Source organism: Oncorhynchus mykiss, chromosome 31, assembly GCF_013265735.2.
Source record: "Oncorhynchus mykiss isolate Arlee chromosome 31, USDA_OmykA_1.1, whole genome shotgun sequence".
Taxonomy (NCBI): Eukaryota; Metazoa; Chordata; class Actinopteri; order Salmoniformes; family Salmonidae; genus Oncorhynchus; species Oncorhynchus mykiss.
The window spans coordinates 4014500-4033662 of NC_050571.1; the positions used below are offsets into that span (position 1 = coordinate 4014500).

At 44.4% G+C, this 19163-nt stretch overlaps 1 protein-coding gene across 6 annotated transcripts in view; it reads right to left on the reverse strand.

Moving 5' to 3' along the window:
- LOC110489654 (PDZ and LIM domain protein 7) overlaps positions 1-19163 on the reverse strand; it is an 89251-nt gene that overhangs the window by 45584 nt on the left and 24504 nt on the right. For 4 of the 6 annotated variants that reach the window (XM_036970448.1, XM_036970443.1, XM_036970445.1 and 1 more), the window contains exons 4-5: positions 5214-5241; positions 2134-2318 (exon numbers count right to left, since the gene is read on the reverse strand). In XM_036970448.1, coding sequence (XP_036826343.1) covers positions 2134-2318; positions 5214-5241 — 213 coding nt within the window. The remainder of the gene's footprint in view (positions 1-2133; positions 2319-5213; positions 5242-19163) is intronic. The other 2 variants (XM_036970446.1, XM_036970447.1) reach the window with 1 other exon arrangement.

A 19163-nucleotide genomic window follows, 5' to 3' on the forward strand; every position in this document is an offset into this window, starting at 1 on the left:
AATGCTAGGGAGTGGTGCGCGCTGTGCCCGTCTCCGGAGTCTGACCAGAAGACCGCCTCGTTTCCCTCTCTTTCGGAGTCGTTTTTTTGGGTCGCTGCATAGGATCCACTCCGTTGTCCTGTTTGTAAGGCAGAACACAGGATCCGCGTCGCGAAAAACATATTCTTGGTCGTACTGATGGTGAGTTGATGCTGATCTTATATTCAGTAGTTCTTCTCGACTGTATGTAATGAAACCTAAGATGACCTGGGGTACTAATGTAAGAAATAACACGTAAAAAAACAAAAAACTGCATAGTTTCCTAGGAACGCGAAGCGAGGCGGCCATCTCTGTCGGCGCCATCTCTGTCGGCCAATAAGACAAAGAGAATGTTCTCTCTCTCTCTAGCCAATAAGACAAAGATAATGTTCTCTCTCTCTCTCTAGCCAATAAGACAAAGAGAATGTTCTCTCTCTCTAGCCAATAAGACAAAGAGAATGTTATCTCTCTCTAGCCAATAAGACAAAGCGAATGTTCTCTCTCTCTCTAGCCAATAAGACAAAGAGAATGTTCTCTCTCTCTAGCCAATAAGACAAAGAGAATGTTCTCTCTCTCTAGCCAATAAGACAAAGAGAATGTTCTCTCTCTAGCCAATAAGACAACAGGAATGTTCTCTCTCTCTCTAGCCAATAAGACAAAGAGAATGTTCTCTCTCTCTCTCTAGCCAATAAGACAAAGAGAATGTTCCCTCTCTGGCCAATAAAACAAAGAGAATGTTCTCTCTCTCTCTAGCCAATAAGACAAAGAGAATGTTCTCTCTCTCTAGCCAATAAAACAAAGAGAATGTTCCCTCTCTAGCCAATAAGACAAAGAGAATGTTCTCTCTCTCTAGCCAATAAGACATAGTTGAAGCATTCGGCTGATGGAAGTCCATTTTATTTCCTGCAACAGTCTGGTCCCAACAGACCAGGAGAAGACATCTTTTGATTAGATCCTCAATCATACGACAACTTAACCTTCCCTCTTAAAATGTGCAGTCAGCAATTTCTACTCCCCAGAGAGTTACCTGAATGACTTGTTTAACTCAAATCCCGTGAAAACATTTGGTCTGTCCCCTCTCTCAGAGGAGGAGTCGTGTTTGGTCCGTCCCCTCTCTCAGAGGAGGAGTCGTGTTTGGTCTGTCCTCTCTCTCAGAGGAGGAGACGTGTTTGGTCTGTCCCCTCTCTCAGAGGAGGAGTCGTGTTTGGTCTGTCCCCTCTCTCTCAGAGGAGGAGTCGTGTTTGGTCTGTCCTCTCAGAGGAGTCGTCGTGTTTGGTCTGTCCTCTCTCTCAGAGGAGGAGTCGTGTTTGGTCTGTCCTCTCTCTCAGAGGAGGAGTCGTGTTTGGTCTGTCCTCTCAGAGGAGGAGTCGTGTTTGGTCTGTCCTCTCAGAGGAGGAGTCGTGTTTGGTCTGTCCCCTCTCTCAGAGGAGGAGTCGTGTTTGGTCTGTCCCCTCTCTCAGAGGAGGAGACGTGTTTGGTCTGTCCCCTCTATCAGAGGAGGAGTCGTGTTTGGTCTGTCCCCTCTCTCAGAGGAGGAGACGTGTTTGGTCTGTCCTCTCTCTCAGAGGAGGAGTCGTGTTTGGTCTGTCCTCTCTCTCAGAGGAGTTGTGTTTGGTCTGTCCTCTCTCTCAGAGGAGGAGTCGTGTTTGGTCTGTCCTCTCTCTCAGAGGAGGAGTCGTGTTTGGTCTGTCCTCTCTCTCAGAGGAGTCGTCGTGTTTGGTCTGTCCTCTCTCTCAGAGGAGGAGTCGTGTTTGGTTTGTCCTCTCTCTCAGAGGAGTCGTCGTGTTTGGTCTGTCCTCTCTCTCAGAGGAGGAGTCGTGTTTGGTCTGTCCTCTCAGAGGAGGAGTCGTGTTTGGTCTGTCCCCTCAGAGGAGGAGTCGTGTTTGGTCTGTCCTCTCAGAGGAGTCGTCGTGTTTGGTCTGTCCTCTCTCTCAGAGGAGTCGTCGTGTTTGGTCTGTCCTCTCTCTCAGAGGAGGAGTCGTGTTTGGTCTGTCCTCTCAGAGGAGGAGTCGTGTTTGGTCTGTCCTCTCAGAGGAGGAGTCGTGTTTGGTCTGTCCTCTCAGAGGAGGAGTCGTGTTTGCATGTTTGGTTGTGTTTGTTAGTTTGTGTACCTACCCGTTGTGTGGCTGTAGCATGCTGGCGGGCGGCGCTGAGGCCGGGGTGTTTACTTTAGGGGCGTATGTCACTGGTTTAATGACCGTGTTACCGCCGCCCGGGGTGAATGGTCGCGCCATCTTGTTGATAGCGGTGCTGGGGGCGAAGGAGTATTTGGGCTGAACCGAGGTGGGGGCGAGTGAATCCTACAGGGTGTGAGAGAGGGGGGAGACAGGGGAAAAAAACCCACAGCAAATAACATGCAGTTAAGACAAACACACATGTGCATTTGTGCATTAATTGTGCAGTCCCTAGCTAAGCATACGTGTGTACTATACTACACACACACACACAGAGACACAGACAGAGACACACACACACACAGAGACACAGACAGAGACACACACACTCCCATATCTGCTGCTTGGAAACCAGCTCGGTTGAGGAGGAGGAGGTATGTCGTTAAGAAAGGTTAGCCTAAACAGGGCTCATTACATCATAATTACAGTCTGTGTTGCAAGAACGAGGCCTTGCCAAGGCCAGCTCCGTCTCTCTCTCCGTGAAGGGAGGAGAGAGCTCAACACATCCAACTGGGACACTTCCCAACTACTTCTGGCCCATTGACTACCCATAGTAGTGCACTACTTCTGGCCCATTGACTACCCATAGTAGTGCACTACTTCTGACCCATTGACTACCCATAGTAGTGCACTAGTAGTGCACCTCCTCTGTCTGTCAGCTTGGCTAGGATCTTCCTCGGTCTCTGTCAGCTTGGCTAGGATCTTCCTCGGTCTCTGTCAGCTTGGCTATGATCTTCCTCTGTTAGCTTGGCTAGGATCTTCCTCTGTCTCTGTCAGGTTGGCTATGATCTTCCTCTGTCTCTGTCAGCTTGGCTATGATCTTCCTCTGTTAGCTTGGCTAGGATCTTCCTCTGTCTCTGTCAGCTTGGCTATGATCTTCCTCTGTCAGCTTGGCTAGGATCTTCCTCTGTCAGGTTGGCTAGGATCTTCCTCTGTCAGGTTGGCTAGGATCTTCCTCTGTCAGGTTGGCTAGGATCTTCCTCTGTCTCTGTCAGCTTGGCTAGGATCTTCCTCTGTCTCTGTCAGCTTGGCTAGGATCTTCCTCTGTCTCTGTCAGCTTGGCTAGGATCTTCCTCTGTCTCTGTCAGCTTGGCTAGGATCTTCCTCTGTCTCTGTCAGCTTGGCTAGGATCTTCCTCTGTCTCTGTCAGCTTGGCTAGGATCTTCCTCTGTCTCTGTCAGCTTGGCTAGGATCGTCCTCCGTCTCTGTCAGCTTGGCTAGGATCTTCCTCTGTCTCTGTCAGCTTGGCTAGGATCTTCCTCTGTTAGCATGGCTATGATCTTCCTCTGTTAGCTTGGCTATGATCTTCCTCTGTCTCTGTCAGCTTGGCTATGATCTTCCTCTGTCTCTGTCAGCTTGGCTATGACACAACACACTTAAATAGATTCCAAAATGTTCACTGAACGTTTTGAGTTGTACAGTGTTTTCTTCAGCTGGGATGTCTCTTTAGTGTCAGAGAGACTGGGACACCCACGTTTACTTGTACGGTCCTCAATTTAAATAATACAGGCATTTATATACTAGGGCTCGAACTATGAACTTTGCACGATAATGAATAAATTGGGTCGAAATGAAAGTTTGTTGCCTTTGACATATTCTTGAGTCTGGGATTGTGCAAAGCTCTTTAGGGCCACACACACATCTGTTTAACTAATACTATAATAATTTCATTCAACACATCAAACTCCTGTCTGATGCTTATGCAATGTGTGCTGCGAGCCAGCAGACAGCCTGATGGGGGATTGAATCACTATGATGGAGTTCATTTAACTGTGAGGTGGTGGTGGTGGTAGAGGAGGTGGTGGAGGAGGAGATGGTAGGAGGAGATGGTAGGAGATGGTGGAGGAGGAGGTGGAGATGGTGGAGGAGGTGGTGGAGGAGAAGGAGGAGGAGGCGGTAGGGGGAGGAGGTAGGAGGAGGAGGAGATGGTGTAGGAGGAGGTGGAGGTGGAGGCGGTAGGAGGAGGAGGAGGAGGTAGGAGGAGATGGTGGAGGAGGAGGTGGAGATGGTGGAGGAGGTGGTGGAGATGGTGGAGGAGGTGGTGGAGATGGTGGAGGAGGTGGTAGGAGGAGGAGGAGATGGTGTAGGAGGAGGAGGAGGAGGAGGAGGAGGAGGAGGAGGAGGAGGAGGAGGAGGAGATGGTGGTATGTCGTTAAGAGAGGCCATTAGAAGACAAACAAAGTCATTCCCTCTCATCCGACACCACAATGCAATATTAACAGCCCGAAGGGGGCAACTATCTAAGCACTGTCATAGACAGGATAATATATCATAGTGGACTATGGACCAGACAGGACAGTTTCTTTACTGCCTAGTGGAGACCAGACAGGACTGTTTCTTTACTGCCTAGTGGAGACCAGACAGGACTGTTTCTATACTGCCTAGTGGAGACCAGACAGGACTGTTTCTTTACTGCCTGGTGAAGACCAGACAGGACAGTTTCTTTACTGCCTAGTGAAGAGAGGGATCTGTTGATTCACATTGCAGAAGCATCACAGTGTTTCAGGAGGTGTGAGGTTAAGACAACACAGACATTAAATGAAACCATTTTCCATGTGTAGATTACTACTTTTGGCCCGAGCCCTAATAGAGTAGTGCACTATACAGGGAATAAGGGCGGTGTTTCGGATGTAGCCCTGATAGAGTAGTGCACTATACCGGGAATTAGGGTGGTGTTTGGGATGCAGTCCCTGATAGAGTAGTGCACTATACAGGGAATAAGGGTGGTGTTTGGGATGCAGCCCAGATAGAGTAGTGCACTATACAGGGAATAAGGGTGGTGTTTGGGATGCAACCCAGATAGAGTAGTGCACTATACAGGGAATAAGGGTGGTGTTTGGGATCCAGCCCTGATAGAGTAGTGCACTATACAGGGAATAAGGGTGGTGTTTGGGATGCAGTCCCTGATAGAGTAGTGCACTATACAGGGAATAAGGGTGGTGTTTGGGATGCAACCCTGATAGAGTAGTGCACTATACAGGGAATAGGGTGGTGTTTGGGATGCAAGACAGACACTCTTACCTTCTGATCGCCACCCGCATGGAAAGCTCTGAAAGAAAATGTTGGAAAATGTTAGAAAGTCACAGTAGTAGATCCTATAAAACCTTCATTTATACTGAACAAAAAATATATAAAACCGCAACATTTAAAGTGTTGGTCGCAGGTTTCATGAGCTGAAATAAAATGACACAGAAATGTTCCATATGCCCAAAAAAAAAGCTTATTTCTTTCAAATGTTGTGAACAAATTGTTTTTACCATCCCTGTTAGTGAGCATTTCTCATTTGCCAAGATATGCCACACCTGGTCAGGTGGATGGATTATCAAGAATCTGATTAAACAGCATGGTCATTACACAGGTGCACCTTGTGCTGGGGGACAAGAGAAGGCCACTCTAAAATGTGCCGTTTTGTCAGACAGGTGGAAAGCCAGTATGAGGGTTAGCGCATCAGGCTAGAATGAAAGGCGGCCGGTGCGTCGGGAGAGAAAACATATGTCGAGTTCCAAAACGACATACTCAAAACCCATGAAGAAGAATTACTCAAGGAGGCAGAGATGCACCAAATAACGCTGAGTTATTAAATTATATAAAGTTAATTATATAATGTTAATCCATGTTCAACAGAATACAACCAGTGAAAGTCGAGCTAATAAAATGTAAAAAATCTAATCCAACAGCAATATGTTTCTGCCTCGTGCCTTCATCAGTGCTAACGAATTAACAAGACACGTAATTAAAACAGCCGCTGTGCGCAACAGGTGCAAGAGGATAGTTAGAGACTGACCTTGTATGTTTATTGTAGTGTTGTCGACAGGCACCAGCAGTCCACCCCCCCCCCCCCCCCTCCCCTCCTCGCTCTCTGAGCTTTTAAACCCACTCGACTATTTCATATCTATTGCTTCTGATATTGCTACGTAGCCCAGACTGAATTGTCCACGTTTATTAATCATCTTCTATAATATTTCAGGTAATCTCGATTGAGTGCCTGTAGACAACACTACAAGAAACATACAAGGTCAGGGTGTGGTGTATAGTATATACCAGACAGTCAGTGTGGTGTATAGTATATACCAGACAGTCAGTGTGGTGTATAGTATGTACAGTATTTACCAGACAGTCAGTGTGGTGTATAGTATGTACCAGACAGTCAGTGTGGTGTATAGTATGTACAGTATGTACCAGACAGTCAGTGTGGTGTATAGTATATACCAGACAGTCAGTGTGGTGTATAGTATGTACAGTATATACCAGACAGTCAGTGTGGTGTACAGTATATACAGTATATACCAGACAGTCAGTGTGGTGTATAGTATGTATAGTATATACCAGACAGTCAGGGTGGTGTATAGTATATACCAGACAGTCAGTGTGGTGTATAGTATGTACAGTATGTACCAGACAGTCAGTGTGGTGTATAGTATGTACAGTATATACCAGACAGTCAGTGTGGTGTATAGTATGTACAGTATGTACCAGACAGTCAGTGTGGTGTATAGTATATACCAGACAGTCAGTGTGGTGTACAGTATGTACAGTATATACCAGACAGTCAGTGTGGTGTATAGTATATACCAGACAGTCAGTGTGGTGTATAGTATGTACAGTATATACCAGACAGTCAGTGTGGTGTATAGTATGTACAGTATATACCAGACAGTCAGTGTGTGGTGTATAGTATATACCAGACAGTCAGTGTGGTGTATAGTATGTACAGTATATACCAGACAGTCAGTGTGGTGTATAGTATGTACAGTATATACCAGACAGTCAGCGTGTGGTGTATAGTATGTACAGTATATACCAGACAGTCAGTGTGTGGTGTATAGTATATACCAGACAGTCAGTGTGGTGTATAGTATGTACAGTATATACCAGACAGTCAGTGTGGTGTATAGTATATACCAGACAGTCAGTGTGGTGTATAGTATGTACAGTATATACCAGACAGTCAGTGTGGTGTATAGTATATACCAGACAGTCAGGGTGGTGTATAGTATGTACAGTATATACCAGACAGTCAGTGTGGTGTATAGTATGTACAGTATGTACCAGACAGTCAGTGTGGTGTATAGTATGTACAGTATATACCAGACAGTCAGTGTGGTGTATAGTATGTACAGTATGTACCAGACAGTCAGGGTGGTGTATAGTATGTACAGTATATACCAGACAGTCAGTGTGGTGTATAGTATATACAGTATATACCAGACAGTCAGTGTGGTGTATAGTATGTATAGTATATACCAGACAGTCAGGGTGGTGTATAGTATATACCAGACAGTCAGTGTGGTGTATAGTATGTACAGTATGTACCAGACAGTCAGTGTGGTGTATAGTATGTACAGTATATACCAGACAGTCAGTGTGGTGTATAGTATGTACAGTATGTACCAGACAGTCAGTGTGGTGTATAGTATATACCAGACAGTCAGTGTGGTGTACAGTATGTACCAGACAGTCAGTGTGGTGTATAGTATATACCAGACAGTCAGTGTGGTGTATAGTATGTACAGTATATACCAGACAGTCAGTGTGGTGTATAGTATATACCAGACAGTCAGTGTGGTGTATAGTATATACAGTATATACCAGACAGTCAGTGTGGTGTACAGTATATACCAGACAGTCAGTGTGGTGTATAGTATGTACAGTATATACCAGACAGTCAGTGTGGTGTACAGTATATACCAGACAGTCAGTGTGGTGTACAGTATATACCAGACAGTCAGTGTGGTGTATAGTATATACCAGACAGTCAGTGTGGTGTACAGTATATACAGTATATACCAGACAGTCAGTGTGGTGTATAGTATATACCAGACAGTCAGTGTGGTGTATAGTATATACCAGACAGTCAGTGTGGTGTATAGTATGTACAGTATATACCAGACAGTCAGTGTGGTGTATAGTATATACAGTATATACCAGACAGTCAGTGTTTGGTGTATAGTATATACCAGACAGTCAGTGTGTGGTGTATAGTATATACAGTATATACCAGACAGTCAGTGTGTGGTGTATAGTATATACCAGACAGTCAGTGTGTGGTGTATAGTATATACAGTATATACCAGACAGTCAGTGTGTGGTGTATAGTATATACAGTATATACCAGACAGTCAGTGTGTGGTGTATAGTATATACCAGACAGTCAGTGTGTGGTGTATAGTATATACAGTATATACCAGACAGTCAGTGTGTGGTGTATAGTATATACCAGACAGTCAGTGTGGTGTACAGTATATACAGTATATACCAGACAGTCAGTGTGGTGTATAGTATATACAGTATTTACCAGACAGTCAGTGTGTGGTGTATAGTATATACCAGACAGTCAGTGTGGTGTATAGTATGTACAGTATATACCAGACAGTCAGTGTGGTGTATAGTATGTACAGTATATACCAGACAGTCAGGGTGTGGTGTATAGTATGTACAGTATATACCAGACAGTCAGTGTGGTGTATAGTATATACCAGACAGTCAGTGTGGTGTATAGTATGTACAGTATTTACCAGACAGTCAGTGTGTGGTGTATAGTATATACCAGACAGTCAGGGTGTGGTGTATAGTATGTACAGTATATACCAGACAGTCAGTGTGTGGTGTATAGTATATACCAGACAGTCAGTGTGGTGTATAGTATGTACAGTATTTACCAGACAGTCAGTGTGTGGTGTATAGTATATACCAGACAGTCAGTGTGGTGTATAGTATGTACAGTATATACCAGACAGTCAGTGTGTGGTGTATAGTATATACCAGACAGTCAGTGTGGTGTATAGTATGTACAGTATATACCAGACAGTCAGTGTGGTGTATAGTATGTACAGTATATACCAGACAGTCAGGGTGTGGTGTATAGTATGTACAGTATATACCAGACAGTCAGTGTGGTGTATAGTATGTACAGTATATACCAGACAGTCAGTGTGTGGTGTATAGTATATACCAGACAGTCAGTGTGGTGTATAGTATGTACAGTATATACCAGACAGTCAGTGTGGTGTATAGTATGTACAGTATATACCAGACAGTCAGTGTGGTGTATAGTATGTACAGTATATACCAGACAGTCAGGGTGTGGTGTATAGTATGTACAGTATATACCAGACAGTCAGTGTGGTGTATAGTATGTACAGTATATACCAGACAGTCAGTGTGGTGTATAGTATGTACAGTATATACCAGACAGTCAGTGTGGTGTATAGTATGTACAGTATATACCAGACAGTCAGTGTGGTGTATAGTATATACAGTATATACCAGACAGTCTGTGTGGTGTATAGTATATACCAGACAGTCAGTGTGGTGTATAGTATGTACAGTATGTACCAGACAGTCAGGGTGGTGTATAGTATGTACAGTATATACCAGACAGTCAGTGTGGTGTATAGTATGTACCAGACAGTCAGGGTGGTGTATAGTATGTACAGTATGTACCAGACAGTCAGGGTGGTGTATAGTATGTATAGTATATACCAGACAGTCAGTGTGGTGTATAGTATATACCAGACAGTCAGGGTGGTGTATAGTATGTACAGTATATACCAGACAGTCAGTGTGGTGTATAGTATGTACAGTATGTACCAGACAGTCAGGGTGGTGTATAGTATGTACAGTATATACCAGACAGTCTGTGTGGTGTATAGTATATACAGTATATACCAGACAGTCAGTGTGGTGTATAGTATATACCAGACAGTCTGTGTGGTGTATAGTATATACAGTATATACCAGACAGTCAGTGTGGTGTATAGTATATACCAGACAGTCAGGGTGTGGTGTATAGTATATACAGTATATACCAGACAGTCAGTGTGTGGTGTACAGTATATACCAGACAGTCAGTGTGGTGTATAGTATATACAGTATATACCAGACAGTCAGTGTGTGGTGTATAGTATATACCAGACAGTCTGTGTGGTGTATAGTATATACAGTATATACCAGACAGTCAGTGTGGTGTATAGTATGTACCAGACAGTCAGTGTGGTGTATAGTATGTACAGTATATACCAGACAGTCAGTGTGGTGTATAGTATATACCAGACAGTCAGTGTGGTGTATAGTATGTACAGTATATACCAGACAGTTAGTGTGGTGTATAGTATATACCAGACAGTCAGTGTGGTGTATAGTATGTACAGTATATACCAGACAGTCAGTGTGTGGTGTATAGTATATACCAGACAGTCAGTGTGGTGTATAGTATGTACAGTATATACCAGACAGTCAGTGTGGTGTATAGTATATACCAGACAGTCAGTGTGGTGTATAGTATGTACAGTATATACCAGACAGTCAGTGTGGTGTATAGTATATACAGTATATACCAGACAGTCAGTGTGGTGTATAGTATATACCAGACAGTCAGTGTGGTGTATAGTATGTACAGTATATACCAGACAGTCAGTGTGGTGTATAGTATATACAGTATATACCAGACAGTCAGGGTGTGGTGTACAGTATATACCAGACAGTCAGTGTGTGGTGTATAGTATGTACAGTATATACCAGACAGTCAGTGTGGTGTATAGTATATACAGTATATACCAGACAGTCAGTGTGGTGTATAGTATATACAGTATTTACCAGACAGTCAGGGTGTGGTGTATAGTATATACAGTATTTACCAGACAGTCAGGGTGTGGTGTATAGTATATACCAGACAGTCAGTGTGGTGTATAGTATATACAGTATATACCAGACAGTCTGTGTGGTGTATAGTATGTTTTTATTATAACATGGTTAGTTTTGAAGAAGCCGCTTGATGCAGAGTAAATGTTATCATATACGCTTAGTTACCATAATCAAATCCGGCTTTCCAATGTCTTAAAATCCATCACAAACAAATTCATTTGTCTCAATACATTTTTCTTTAAATATGGACTAATCCAAACTATCAAAAAGGTTAGAATAATGGTATCCTAAATATTATAAGGTGAACCAACAATATTACGTCCTAACACTGAGGCCCTATGTACCTCATTATTACTTACTAACACTGAGGCCCCATGTACCTCATTATGACTTCCCAACACTGAGGCCCCATGTACCTCATTATTACTTCCTAACACTGAGGCCCCATGTACCTCATTATTACTTCCCAACACTGAGGCCCCATGTACCTCATTATGACTTCCCAACACTGAGGCCCCATGTACCTCATTATTACTTCTTAACACTGAGGCCCCATGTACCTCATTATTACTTCCTAACACTGAGGCCCCATGTACCTCATTATTACTTCCTAACACTGAGGCCCTATGTACCTCATTATGACTTCCCAACACTGAGGCCTCTGTCCCTGTCCTTTAACATTACTGTCTTCTGCTAGCCTGGTCACGGATCTGTCTGTGCTGTCCTGTTAATTCTCCACGGTCAGGAGTTGGCATGGCAACACAGACCGATCTGGGATCAGTCTAGTCCTCTGTCACTATCCCAGTTAAATATTCCACTTGCTGATGTAGCCTAGATGAACCTAAATCGTCCCAAATGACACCCTATATAGTGCACTACGACGCAATCTCAATTGCACTCCACCCTAGATGGGAGGAATACCTACAGCACATTGGGAAAGTATTCAGACCCCTTGACTCTTTCCACATTGTGTTTGTTATGTTAGAGTCTTATTCTAAAATGGATTAAATAAATAAACATCCTCAATCTACACACAATACCCCATAATGACAACGCGAACACAGGTTTTATAAATGTTTGCAAATGTATTGAAAATAAAAAAACAGAAATACCTTATTTACATAAGAATTCAGACCCTTTACTATGAGACTTGAAATTGAGCTCAGGTGCATCCTGTTTCCATTGATCATCCTTGAGATGTTTCTTCAACTTGATTGGAGTCCAGCTGTGGTAAATTCAATTGATTGAACGTGACTTGGAAAGGCACACACCTGTCTATGTAAGGTTCCACAGCAGAAACCAAGTCATGAGGTCAAAGGAATTGTCCGTAGAGCACCGAGACAGGATTGTGTCAAGGTACAGTTCTGGGGAAGGGTACCAAATAATTTCTGCAGCATTGAAGGTCCCCAAGAACACAGTGGCCTCCATCATTCTGAAATGGAAGTTTGGAACCACCAAGACTCTTCGTAGAAGATTGCTCGGCCAAACTGAGCAATTGAGTGAGAAGAGACTTGGTCAGGGAGGTGACTAAGAACCCGATGGTCACCGACAGAGTTCCAGAGTTCTTCTGTGGAGATGGGAGAACCTTCCAGAAAGACAACCATCTCTGGAGCACTCCACCAATCAGGCCTTTATGGTAGTGGCCAGACAGAAGCCACTTCTCAGTAAAAGGCACATGACAGCCCACTTGGAGTTTGCCAAAAGGCACCTAAAGGACTCTGACCATGAGAAACAAGATTCTCTGGTCTGATGACACCAAGAACAAACTCTTTGGCCCGAATGCCAAGCGCCACGTCTGGAAGAAACCTGGCACCATCCCTACGGTGAAGCATGGTGGTGGCAGCATCATGCTGTGGGAATGTTTTTCAGAGGCAGGGACTGGGAGACTAGTCAGAATTGAGTAAAAGTTGAACGAAGCAAAGTACAGAGAGATCCTTGATGAAAACCTGCTCCAGAGCGCTCAGGACCTCAGACTAGGGGGAAGGTTCACCTTCCAACAGGACAACGACCCTAAGCACACAGATAAGACAACGAGGTACATAGGGCCTCAGTGGTGGGAATGGCTTTGGGACAAGTCTCAATGTCCTTGAATGGCCCAGCCAGAGCCGGGACTTGAACCCGATCGAACATCGAGAGAGACCTGAAAATAGCTCTGCAGCAACACTCCCCATCCAACCTGACAGAGCTTGAGAGGATCTGCAGAGAAGAATGGGAGAAACTCTCCAAATACAGGTGTGACAAGCTTGTAGTGTCATACCCAAGAAGACTCGAGGCTGTAATCACTGCCAAAGGTGCTTCAACAAAGTACTGAGGGGTCTGAAGGGTCTGAATACTTATATAAATGTAATATTTCAGATTTTCAAAAAAATACTTTTTCCCTTTGTCATTATGGGGTATTGTGATGTCATTATGGGGTATTGTGATGTCATTATGGGGTATTGTGATGTCATTATGGGGTATTGTGATGTCATTATGGGGTGTTGTGATGTCATTATGGGGTATAGTGTGTAGATTGATGATGGGGAAAAACAATTGAATCCATTTTAGAATAAGGCTGTAACGTAACAAAGTGTGGAAAAAGTCAAGGGGTCTGAATGCTTTCCGAATGCACAGCATGTGAGAATGCTGTTCATTGACTACAGCTCAGTGTTCAACACCATGGTGCCCTCCAAGCTCATCACTAAACTAAAGAACCTGGGATTTAACACCTCCCTCAGGAACTGGATCCTGGACTTCCTGACGAGCCGCCCCCACTGGGGAGGGTAAGCAACAATCACATCCGCCATGCTGACCTTCAACACAGGGGGCCTCTCAGGGGTGTGTGCTTAGTCCCTTCCTGTACTCCCAGTTCACCCACAACACGTAAGACACCATCATCAAGCGACACGACGACGGCAGGCCTGATCACCCGCGACGGTGTGTCATCATTTACATACACATGATCATTTATTTGATATCATATTTAAAGTCATAAGGCTCTATATCAGCCGGTGTGAAAGGAAAGCCTGAGAAAATAGTTAAAACGCCACCCTCATACTGTTCTTTCAGGCTTCCCGCACAGCGGAGCAATAAGTCTGACACCAGCTCCCGAACAGCTTCTCTCCCCAAACCGTAAGACTGCTAAATAGCTAACATAAATGGCTACACAGACGATCTGCATGGACCCTTCGGTTTTAAACATGAAAACTGGAAAATGTTGGCCCGGGGGCTCTCTCTCCCTCCGTCTCTATCATACTTCCTTCCTGTGATTCTGCATACCACACACATTATCACACCCAGGCCTGGCAGCATACTGATAGGAAACCAATCCATTCTACAAGTCCAACAAGTCTGTATCAGATAGGAAACAGGAGGGAGAAGAGAGTTAATAAGAGACAGCGGTAGAGAATGGTAGAGGCTGATACAAGTATGTCAGAGCTCTAGGAAACAAAATGTCAAGTTTAGTGGGTGCAACACTCAGAGATTAATACTAAAGTTCTATTCACCGCATACCGTTTAATAAAAGGAACGCTGTAGTGGCTCCTGATTGGCCGAGCAGGTGGGGCGGGGCCGAGTGCGGGTGGATGAATCACATCAAACCAGCCTGATACTAGCTCATTTCCAATGTGATTAATTTATCTAAACTCTGAATGGAGTTAACGGCATACTCAGGCTGGTTATAGACCTACTCAGGCGGGTTATAGACCTACTCAGGCGGGTTATAGACCTACTCAGGCGGGTTATAGACCTACTCAGGCGGGTTATAGACCTACTCAGGCGGGTTATAGACCTACTCAGGCGGGTTATAGACCTACTCAGGCGGGTTATAGACCTACTCAGGCGGGTTATAGACCTACTCAGGCGGGTTATAGACCTACTCAGGCGGGTTATAGACCTACTCAGGCGGGTTATAGACCTACTCAGGCGGGTTATAGACCTAACAGCCTCCACTCTACTGGGAAGGCTTTCCACTAGATGTTGTAACATTACTGCTATAACAGCCTCCACTCTTCTGGGAAGGTTTTCCTCTAGATGTTGGTACATTGCTGAGGGGACTTTCTTCCATTCAGCCACATGAGCATTAGTGAGGCAAAACACCAGTCTCAACGTCAACAGTGAGGAGGGGACTCCGGGATTCTGGCCTTCTAGGCAGAGTTGTAAAGAAAAAGCCATATCTCAGACTGGCCAATAAAAATAAAAGATTAAGATGGGTAAAAGAACACAGACACTGGACAGAGGAACTCTGCCTAGAGGGATAGCATCCCGGAGTCGCCTCTTCACTGTTGACGTTGAGACTGGTGTTTTGTGAGTACTATTTAATGAAGCTGCCAGTTGAGGACTTGTGAGGAGTCTGTTTCTTAAACTAGACACTCTAATGTACCTGTCCTCTTGCTCAGTTGTGCACCGGGGCCTCCCACTCCTCTTTCTATTCTGGGTGGAGACAGTTTGCTCTGTTCTGTGAAGGGAGTAGTACACAGCGTTGAACAAGACCTTCAGTTTGGTAATTTCTCGCATGGAATAGCCTTCATTTCTCAGAACAAGAATAGACTGACGAGTTTCAGAAGAAAGGTCTTTGTTTCTGGCCATTTTGAGCCTGTAATCGATCCCACAAATGCTGATGGTACAGATACTCAACTAGTCTAAAGACGGCCAGTTTAATTGCTTCTTTAAATAAGCACAAACATTTTCAGCTGTGCTAACATGTCTGAAGAAGGGTTTTCTAATCTGATTTCTGATCAATTAGCCTTGTGATGGTCGCTGATAATGGGCCTCTGTACACCTAAGTAGACATTCCATTAAAAATCTGACCTTTCCAGCAACAAGTCATTTTCAACATTAACAATGCCTGTATTTCTGATCAATTAGCCTTGTGATGGTCGCTGATAATGGGCCTCTGTATACCTAAGTAGACATTCCATTAAAAATCTGACCTTTCCAGCAACAAGTCATTTTCAACATTAACAATGTCTACTGTTTTTCTGATCCATTTGCTTTTCTTTCAAAAACGAGAATTTCTAAGTGACCCCAAACTTTTGAATGGTAGTATGTACAATCACACACACACGTAAATAAATTAAAAACATGGCCAAAAGATTGTCCACAAAAAAATAAACTCAGTAAAAAATAAACATCCCTTTTTCAGGACCCCGTCTTTCAAAGATAATTCATAAATATCCAAGTAACTCCACAGATCTTCATTGTAAAGGGTTTAAACACTGTTTCCCATGCTTGTTCAATGAACATGCACCCGTGGAACGGTCGTTAAGACACTAAGAGCTTACAGATGGTAGGCAATTAAAGTCACAGTTATGAAAACTTAGGACCCGAAAGAGGCCGTTCTACTGACTCTGAAAAACACCAAAAGAAAGATGCCCAGGGTCCCTGCTCATCTGCGTGAACGTGCCTTAGGCATGCTGCAAGGAGGCATGAGGACTGCAGATGTGGCCAGGGCAATAAATTGCAATGTACGGACTGTGAGACGCCTAAGACAGCGCTACAGGGAGACAGGACGGACAGCTGATCGTCCTCTGTGGCAGACCACATGTAACAACACCTGCACAGGATCGGTACATCCGAACATCACACCTGGGGGGCAGGTACAGGATGGCAACAACTGCCCGAGTTACACCAGGAACGCACAATCCCTCCATCAGTGCTCAGATTCTCAGCCTATTGCGGACAGAGGCTGGACTGAGGGATTGTAGGCCTGTTGTAAGGCAGGTCTTCACCAGACATCACCGGCAACAACGTCGCCTATGGGCACAAACCCACCGTCACTGGACCAGACAGGACTGGCAAAAAGTGCTCTTCACTGACGAGTCGCGGTTTTGTCTCACCAGGGGTGATGGTCGGATTTGTTTATTGTCGAAGGAATGAGCGTTACACCGAGGCCTGTACTCTGGAGCGGGATCAATTAGGAGGTGGAGGGTCCGTCATGGTCTGGGAGGGAGTATCACAGCATCATCGGACTGAGCTTGTTGTCATTGCAGGCAATCTCAACGCTGTGCATAACAGGGAAGACCTCCTCCTCCATTCCTGCAGGCTCATCCTGACATGACCCTCCAGCATGACAATGCCACCAGCCATACTGCTCGTTCTGTGTGTGATTTCCTGCAAGACAGGAATGTCCGTGTTCTGCCATGGCCAGCGAAGAGCACGGATCTCAATCCCACTGAGTACGTCTGGGACCTGTTGGATCGGAGGGTGAGGGCTAGGGCCATTCCCCCAGAAATGTCCGGGAACTTACAGGTGCCTTTGTTGGAAGAGTGGGGTAAATCCACAGCAAGAACTGGCAAATCTGGTGCAGTCCATGAGGAGATGCACTGCAGTACTTAATGCAGCTGGTGGCCACACCAGATACTGACTGTTACTTTTGATTTTGACCCTCCCCTTTGTTCAGGGACACATTATTCCATTTCTGTTTGTCACGTGTCTGTGGAACTTGTTCAGTTTATGTCTCAGTTGTTGAATCTTGCTTTGTTCATGCAAATATTTACACATGTTAAGTTTGCTGAAAATAAACGCAGTTGACAGTGAGGGGACGTTTCATTTCTTTTTTTCTCTCACACAGAGAGACCACCTCCCTTTTTCAACTTTGTTATTTTACAGCCTAATTCTAAAATGGATTTCTCCTTTGCCAAGATAACACATCCACTGGACATATCAAGAAGCTGAATAAACAGCATGATCAGTACACAGGTGCTTGTGTTGGGGACAATAAATGGCCACTAAAATGTGCACAATGCCACAGATGTCTAAAGTTTTGAGTGAGTGTGCATTTGGCGTGCAGGAATGTCCACCAGAACTGTTGACAGAGAATTTCAAATTAATTTCTCTACCATAAGCCACCTCCAACGTCATTTTAGAGGCTTTACTCACCAGACATGTCACCCATTGAACATGTTCGGGATGCTCTGGATCAATGTGTACGACAGCGTGTTCCAGTTCCAGTCAATATCCAGCAGCACAGCAATTTTTTTTTATTTTACCTTTATTTATTTAGGCAAGTCAGTTAAGAACAAATTCTTATTTTCAATGACGGCCAAGGAACAGTTGGTTAACTGCCTGTTCAGGGGCAGAACGACAGATTTGTACCTTGTCAGGTCGTGGGTTTGAACTTGCAACCTTCCGGTTACTAGTCCAACGCTCTAACCACTAGGCTACCCTGCCGCCCCATGTTACCCAACGCCTTCTAAAGAACTATTGTAAATGACAATTGAGTGGGCCAACATTAAAAAGGCCACAATCAACTCTATGCGGAGGATGTGTCGGGCTGCATGAAAGCAAATGGTTGTCACACCAGACTGACTGTTTCTGATCCACTGCCCTACCTTATTAAGGTATCTGTATTCCCAGTCATGTGAAATCCATAGATTAGGGCCTGATGAATTGATTTTAATTGGCCGATTTCCTTACATGAAATGTAATTCAGTACAATCGTTTGTTTTTCCGTTTATATTTAGCAGATGCTTTCATCCAAAACGACTTAGACTTGTGTGTTCATACACTTTACGTATGGGATGGTCCCGGGAATCGAACCCACTGCCCTGGCGTTACAAGGCTCCATAAATCTACCGACTGAGCTACAAAAATTCTAAAACCTGTATAATACTTTATCAGATCCATGGAATATAAAACTAGGCCACAAATCAAAACCAAAGCCAGTACACCATCGTTCAGTCATAAAACTGTCCTCCTAACTCATCTGAAAAACAAACTGTGGAAGCCATCCAAACCCTGAGAGACAGAGGATAGAACAGCTCACATCCAGCATTAAAGAGATGTCTTTCAGCCTAATGCAACGCAACAGAAGCAGCCCACATCCAGCATTAAAGAGATGTCTTTAAGCCTAACGCAACAGGAGCAGCTTATTGTCTGTTGTGACAGAGGGGTGAGGAAGAGAGGGGTGAGGAAGAGAGGGGTGAGAGGAAGAGGGGGGTGAGAGGAAGAGGGGGGTGAGTGTCATGGGAAGGAGGAAGAATGAGTCATTTACAATAGTTCTTTAGAAGGGGTTGGGTAATACGGGAAGGAAACCGTGGAGAGAGAGAGAGCGACAGAGCAGGAGAGCGAGATGTCTGTCTAGTGTGATATAAAAGATTCACTATGACTAGTACAGATCTGCCTAATCAATTACAAGCGTGGCCTACGATTTAGAAGCCCAACACACAATCACACATAAAAACAAAGAATGCACAGTGGTGACCCATATATTCACAACATTGTCAACAGTGGTGACCCATATATTCACAACATCGTCAACAGTGGTGACCCATATATTCACAACATCGTCAACAGCGGTGACCCATATATTCACAACGACATCAACAGTGGTGACCCATATATTCACAA